General features: G+C 44.6%; 1 protein-coding gene across 1 annotated transcript in view; it reads left to right on the top strand.

The window, feature by feature from the left end:
* Positions 1–2,103: 2,103 nt before the first annotated feature.
* The window catches only part of SRGAP3 (SLIT-ROBO Rho GTPase activating protein 3), a 99,451-nt gene continuing 93,902 nt past the window's right edge, over positions 2,104–7,652 (top strand). The window contains 3 exon segments of the mRNA XM_015423530.1: positions 2,104–2,290; positions 2,779–2,809; positions 6,358–6,388. Of these exon segments, the coding sequence (XP_015279016.1) occupies positions 2,104–2,290; positions 2,779–2,809; positions 6,358–6,388 (249 nt within the window).

Here is a 7,652-nt window from a genome sequence, read left to right as displayed (position 1 = left end):
AACATACCCAAAAGATGGTCGTCCAGCCTCCGCTTGAAAATGTCCAGCGAAGGAGCATCCACCACCTCCCGAGGCAGTCTGTTCCACTGCTTAACCACTCGAGGGTCAGGAAGTTTCTCCTGATATTTAGCCCGTAACGACTCCCTTGTATTTTCCACCCATTAGATCTAGTCTTGCAATCCGGAGCAAGAGAGAATAGATCTGCTTGAAGACTGCAATCATGTCCCCTCTAAGCCTTCTCTTTCCGAGGCTAAACATACCCAACTCTTTCAGCCTTTTCTCATAAGACTTGGATTCCAACCCTCTCACCAACCTGGTTTCCCTCTTCTGGACACGCTCGAGCTTGTCAACATCCTTCCTAAAATGTGGTGCCCAAAAATGGACACAGTACTCCAGGTGATCCTAGCTGCCTCCTTGGTATTGATTGTTGTTAATGGTGGGTGTGGTTTTCTTCAAGTATAAATTGGCTCCTGTTGATCCTGTGTGTTCCTAGTTCCAGAGTTCAATAAAGAAGCCTATTATTCTGAAATATGCTACACAACAATATGCTACACAACAGAAGAGAACTGGCTCCCTGGAAACTTCAGCTGCCACATAGGGTCTGGCCATGGCACAAAAGTGTCTCTAAATCCACTGCACTCAGGATAAAACTTCAGTGGGCATTGATGAACCTGCATTCAGTGTAAATTCAGTGTAAACCACTACACCAGTGCACGGACTCTAATCTGGGAGAACCAGATTTGATTCCTCACGCCTCCACTTGCTGTCAGAGCACTGCAGGATTGTGTATTCTCTCCCACTGCTGTCTTCCTTATCCAGCATGACCCCCTCCCCACAGCTGCTGCTTGTAACAATAGTTCAAAGTCTGGGATATACAAATTCAGAATTCTACTCCTGTCTTCCAGGGCTATTTTTGGGCAGGAACGCACAGGAACGGAGTTCCGGCTGGCTTCAGAGTTGGCCACACCCACTACAGCCAAAACCTCTGCATGTGTGGCTACAGGGGGAAGGCCTGGAGAGCAACCCCCCCTCGGCGACTCTGAGGCGGGTGGACTGGGGGAGCCCTGGAAGGACTCCCCGGCCTGCCTTCCTCGGCCTGTCCAAGGGCCAGCTTGCCCAGGAGCCCTGGGCAAGTTTAAACTGCCTCCCCTCCCCTCCAAGGGCCAGCTTGCCTGGGCAAGCCAAGGGGGTTTGGCCTAATAAGCAAATAAGATGTGCTGTCAGGGGTGCGGCCTAATATGCTAATGAGTTTCTGCTGTCAAGTGTGGCCTATTATACTAATGAGTTCCTGCTGGGCTTTTTCTACAAAAAGAGCCCTGCTGAGTGTCTTCCATATATTAGGCTGGTGCATGCTTTCAAATACTTTCACATGAGAGCCCAGCATGATGTAGTGCTTAGTGTGTTGGACTAGCACCTGGAACAGCTGGGTTCAGTTCCTTGCTCTGCCATGGAAGAGGCTACCCTGGACCCGTCACAATATCTCAGCCTGACCTCCCTCACAAGATGCTTGTTGTGGGGAATAGGGTGGAGGAGGGGAGAATGATGTGATAAGCTGCTTTGGGTCCTTATTAGGCAGAAAAGTGGGATATAAATAAAATATAAGCACTTAAAATATGTTAGGTGCAATGTTCCCTCTAAGCTGTGGAGTCTTGTGAGCAAAACTTCTACTTTGTGAGCTACTGGCAATAAAGTTGTGAGTGAGCACTTTGGGTACTACATAAATTAGTTTGCTCTGTGGAGCCATCCTTCCTGAGCTAGGACAAAAACGTGTGAGCCGGAGGCTAAAAATTGTGAGCTAGCTCACACTAACTCAGCTTAGAGGGAACACTGGTTAGGTGTACTTCTAAAAATGTATTATCTGATTCTGATTGTGTGCTTTTTTTAAGCTAAGAATTTTTACAGTCACTGTGAGTCATCTCACAAAGTTGCTTTCAAGGCAATAGAATGAAATATTTGCCATTTAAAAGTGATGTGTAAAGAGCTAGTAGTGTTATAGTTGTGCGCCCTTGGGCAACCACCAAAATGAATTTGCTGTTAAAAACTTTTTACAGTTTGTACCATTTTCATATGTCGGAGGCTCACTGAATTTTCTTTTAATAGGTGATGAAAACATACCACATGTACCACGCTGAGAGCATCAGTGCCGAGACCAAACTGAAGGAAGCAGAAAAGCAAGAGGAAAAGCAGTTCAACAAAGCAGGGGACATTAGTGTGAACTTGTTGCGGCACGAAGATAGGCCTCAGCGCCGCAGCTCTGTCAAGAAAATTGAAAAGATGAAGGAAAAGGTACGTGGTGAGAAGGATTTTCCATGTGGCTGGCAGCATGCCCTTTGGAAGTTCCACCGTCGGATACCAGTGCCAACTCTGAGCAGTCTCTCGCAGTCCAGGGTTTATGGCTGATACTACTTGGCTGCTTGCATAAGACATATATTTCTTTGATTGCATTTGAACAGCTAGGGATGCCTCCTGCTTGCTTTGACACGTGCAGTTTCCCTGAAGATCTCTTTGGGATGGCCATATAGGAGTGCTTTTCTCTGTCAAGCTTGTTAGCTGTGGAGAAATGCCAAGAAGACAGCAGGTAGCTAGAGCTCTGAGTCAATCAGTCAGGCACCTTTCAGCAAGAAGCAGAGCCCGAGGGCACATTGTGGAGCACTTCCACAGAGGGGGGTGCATTACATCATCAAGGCCTGATGTGCTCAGCCGTTAAATTGCCCAACACAGGGAGAGTTGAAAAGGGCAGCTGGAGGGAGGGAAAGCCGCCTGAGAGTGACAGCTCAGAAAACAAACAAAGCAAAGCAAAATAAAAATGGTTGAAGGAGCCAAAAAAGGGGGGAGGGACTGTCCAAAACATTCCTATAATATCTGCTCAGGTTGTCTCTCCCAGATCCCACAGTTTAATGGCCCGGCTTCTGAGACCTCCTCAGCTGTGGATTTAGCAGTAAATCACAGTTTGCTGCAGTAATTCTTAATCATCCCAGCAGATTGGGCAGCATGCATGCAGGGCAAGGCTGCAGTCATCTCATGGCTGGCGTTCATTGCTCTACGGGGCACTGTGCTCTCATTTCATAGGCTATGCCCCCAAAGTTTGGTCCAGGGGCTTTCATAACACTTTGGAGGCTGAAATCAGCACTGACTGCCATTCCTTTGTCTCTTCTAGAGGCCTTCATGCTACATTATAAAAAGAAGAAGGCAAGGGCTGAATTGGGAGCTTTGGGCTGCACATACCACATATGCAGGAAGTGTATAACAATGAGGCAGCTCTCTGAAAATACTTAAAATGTTCCTGACCACACAGCTGGCTTACCAGCCATTCTCATAGTTCTCCTCTCCTGCATGTGGTTAGGAGTCAGTGCTAGGGAGTCAGCTCAATTAAACTTTGTGAGCTTTACATCTGCGTGAGCACACTTCTCTTATTCTGCACAAATTCCCCCATTCTCTTTCCATTGTGAACCTTGGTGCAGCATTGTCAGCATCATTGTGAACTGCAGGTGGAAACTACGGTGTGAACAAACATTCCCTTTAGTTTAAAGAAGAAAAGAGAATCATGTTTTTGGGGAGCTCAGAGCAGTGTGAGTTTATGTACAACATGCCCAGAATGAAGAGCCTGGGGTGAGCCAAATATCTGTTTGAGTACGTGTAGTTATTTTGTGGTGGATTTATTTGGAAACAGTAAATTGGGGGAAGGGTGCACATCACTGTGTGTCCTTGTTTTGCTTGAATGCAGGTCACCTTGGTTTGGTGCAGTATACTGATGGAAGGTGTTGAATGGTGTGGGGCTGCAGTGTATAATTCAACATGGAAATTTTAATTCCCTCGTGTTTGACTGAACATTAAGTATTGATCTATGAAGGTTCTGGATTAGAAATTGGTCTGTGGAAAGGCTTGGAAGGATATTGCAAATAGGAAGCTGAAGAGATCCTGAGGGCTCCCGGAAGGGAAAATTGCCTGGAAACTAGTGCTTGTGTATTTTACTGGGAGACTGGGTGAATATCAAGATGTCTAGAGGGCCTTTTCAAGGCAATAAGTAGCGGGAGATGTTTGTAACCAGTCCAGTCTCTTTGTTGAATGATACAGTGCCTGTCTCCCAAATATCCATGCTTGTAGCATTGAGCACCCTCAGATGTATTTACTTGTTGACTTGAAGGAAGAAGCTCAGTTTTGTAGCACAGATGCTTTTATTTATGTTGTTCTGTAGGAGTATGTGGCTTTTAGCCACACACATTTTCCTTCATGTTTGTCTGCCCCCAGGAGGCAACCAATGTATTTGTAAATTTATTGTCTTCTATCTGAAAGAGCATCTTTCCATGGTTCAAAAACCTGGGAACAATACATCAACACTAGACCCAAATGTACAGTCTTATCCATATTATTTGAATGTATTGAATTGGAGTGCTTGCCATCCTCTCTAATTTAATGAAAGACCATTGTTTCTGCTGGCAAAACACCCACAGGTCTGTCACTTGTCCACCATTCTAACTTTAAGCACAGGGCTAGGCCACTGGTGGTCAGAAGATTCAGTGTGGAAAAAAAGAGTGTGGCTGCCAAGGACTTTTCAGCAAGACTGAATTTCCCCATGAAGTAGAAGGGCATAGTTTGAGTAAAGGGCATAGTTTGAGTGTTCCCCTAAACACAGCAGGGAGGGAATTGCTCAAATAGTTATTCCTGTTATACGAGTCCTTTGCATTCAGGGAGTTTGTGTGGAGAGAGCTTTAAAATCCCATCCTCCCTCCACAGTTTGTAGCAATACAGCCTCTCCACCCATCTCAGAACATAAGAATCCAAGAAGAGCCCTGCTGGATCAGATCAGTGGTCCATCTAGTCCAGCATCTTGTCTCACACAGCAGCCAACCAGTTCCTCTGGAGGGCCAACAGGGCATAGAGGCCAGAAGACCTTCCCCTGATGTTGTCTCCTGGATCTGGAGGTTTAGTGCCTCTGAACATGGAGGGTCCCCTCAATCACGATGGCTAGTAGCCACTGATAGACCTATCCTCCGTGAATCTCCCCTTTTAAATCTCCTGTGGCCATCACTACATCCTCTGGCAGTGAATTCCACATTTTAATCACTCTTTGTGTGAAGAAGTAAAGGATTCTACCACCTTATTCTATTATGTGCGTAGACCAGATCTAAGACACAGGCAAAGATCCTTTGATTCCCTCCTCTCCACTGTGAGCAGCAGCAGATGTTTGGCAGTGTTACCTTTTTATGTCCCTCAGCTACTTCCTATTTCCCATTGTCTGAGCTTACGCTTGAGAGTCAGCAGATGAAGGACATAAGAAGAAAATCTGCCAAAGCCTTATTTGCTATTCACTGTCCGTAAGAGCACTGAAAGCCTTTTGTATGTCTCCTAGCTCATGTAGAAACAATTTAAGGGGAAGAGCCAATGATGCTGAGCCCTATTTCTCCTACTCTATCGAAAATATAGCTTTTTGCCAAAAAAAGGAGACACCTTTTTGGCCTTGTTTTGTGAGAGCTTGTGTGGAAACTCACTGGGATGTTGGCTTAGGTAAGGAGACTCAAGATTATGAGTGCTTCCTTAAATAATAAAGATATGTAAGAGAACATTGTAAGATCTGTATAATTTTAAGCTTGGATCTTTGCAGCACCCTCCCCAGAACTTATTTCTGCCCCTCGGTTTCTGTGCTTTTAAAACCTCACTGCACGTTTACCCAACTACAATTCAGTTCCCAGCTGCTCACTGCACGTTTACCCAACTACAATTCAGTTCTCAGCTTGCAGCAACATCAGAGGAAATTACAGCTGGCTGCTCAGCAAAACTGTCAGTTGATCACTCTGTCACATGCTCGGCCGGTTCTTCAGCACACAAGAGGAACCCTTTTTTTTCAACACCGTGTGGTAGGCAGTGATCTGAGGATCTGACAGGATATGAATGCCATGGCTACTTGTGTTACACTATTTCACTTTCCATGAAGGACACCTTGCACAGAGAACTGCAATTTGACAATAGGAATCTCCTTGAGAAGATGCAGGGAGGACAAATAATATGGCAAGACAAGTATAGACATGGCCCGGGTGGGGGGGGGGGAGAAACAGGAAGGGAGAAAAAAGTGTGTGTTCTATTTCTTCCCCCAAGAACTTTTACATTTGTTCCAAGGGGGAAACTGGGAAGTTTGAGGGAGTGCCACTAAATAAAACTTATGTGTAGTCTTTTCTTCTTTGGGATGAGTGAAATGTTTTTAAGGCAAGGTCTTACTCAAATGAGGAGCTGCGGTGGCTCAAGTGGTTAAGACGCTGAACTGCAGGCTGTTGAAGGTCAGTAGTTCAGCAGTTCGAGACCCGGGTGCCGCATGATGGAGTGAGCTCCTATCTCTAGTTCCAGCTCCTGCTAACCTAGCAGTTCGAAAGCAAGAAATTGCAAGTAGATAAATAGGTACCACTTCGGTGGGAAGATAACAGCGTTCCGTGCGCCTTGGTGTTTAGTCATGCTGGCCACATGACCACGGAAACGTCTTCGGACAGCGCTGGCTCTTCGGCTTTGAAACGGAGATGAGCACTGCAACCCTAGCGTCGGATTCGACTGGCTTTCGAGCAAGGGAACCTTTACCTTTACCTTACTCAAAATGTGTGATTTTTCAATGTAAGTTAATCTGCTGCATTAGATAATGCTAATTTCTATGTATACTATAGACATATACAACATATTTCAATAATATATCTCTTATTTACATGAGGCTAATTTTCTTCACAGTATAGTGTAATGTGTATGGTGGTCATTCTGTTTCCTATTGTTGTAAAGTTTAAAGTATGCTTTCTATTGTGCCTGCTTGAAACTGCTTGTGTCCAAGCAATACACATAATTTTGGCTACAAAATGTGTGCTTTATATTTTCCACTTACTATTTCGCAGATCTTAGATGGCAAAAAGTGAGACAAATGTGCCAAGGTAGAATAGAGTACAGCAGTTCACAGCTCTTTCTCTCTTTAGTGCTGGGCACACTCCCAATTTTTTTCTTATAGAAAACTGAGGCATTTCATGTCAAATAGAACCATTTTATTGCTAACCTATAAACAATGCATTTTTGTGTTGTCGAAGTAGTAAAATAAACAGATTTGATAAAAAGCGTTGCTCGTATAACTCCCCCCCATTTTTAAATTTACTAAAAAAAATCTCCCCATTTTTTTCCCTTGAAGGGGGTCATGTTTTTCCCCCCCATGGCCTCAAAATTTCCAGAAATTTTACATCTATATCAGGTCAGTATTAAAATCTGTATATTGTATCTTTATTCTACATTCTAAATCTTAGATCATTGACTAGGCAGCCATTTTGGACTGAAATAGTTTATCTCCCCCACCCAGCTATTTGAGATGAGTGATGTCTGCCTTTCTGCAAAGACCCTAAGTATGCCAGTTGTCCCTGATGCATGTACGCTGGGGGGGGGGGGAATGCTGTGCCCTTCACTTTACTCATTCTATTTGGAGTTAATGGTTACTGCTGGATAAATCTGCTTCATCTTCTTGCGATACCACTAATCATTTCTTTAGCAGAAATTACTTCCTTCCATGTAAATAACATTGCTGCCCAGTGTGCCCCTTCCAAGAGTTAAACAGCGGTGGTGGGAAAATTGAAGGCTGGTGTGTCTTAGTCACTCTTCTGTATGTATTGTTTCACTGTTTTTCAGAGACAAGCCAAATA

This window comes from Gekko japonicus, unplaced genomic scaffold, assembly GCF_001447785.1.
Source record: "Gekko japonicus isolate JY-2015 unplaced genomic scaffold, Gekko_japonicus_V1.1 scaffold3222, whole genome shotgun sequence".
NCBI classification, from domain to species: Eukaryota; Metazoa; Chordata; class Lepidosauria; order Squamata; family Gekkonidae; genus Gekko; species Gekko japonicus.
The sequence above is the reverse complement of the archived record's forward strand: the minus strand, read 5'-3'. Positions and strand labels throughout refer to the sequence as shown.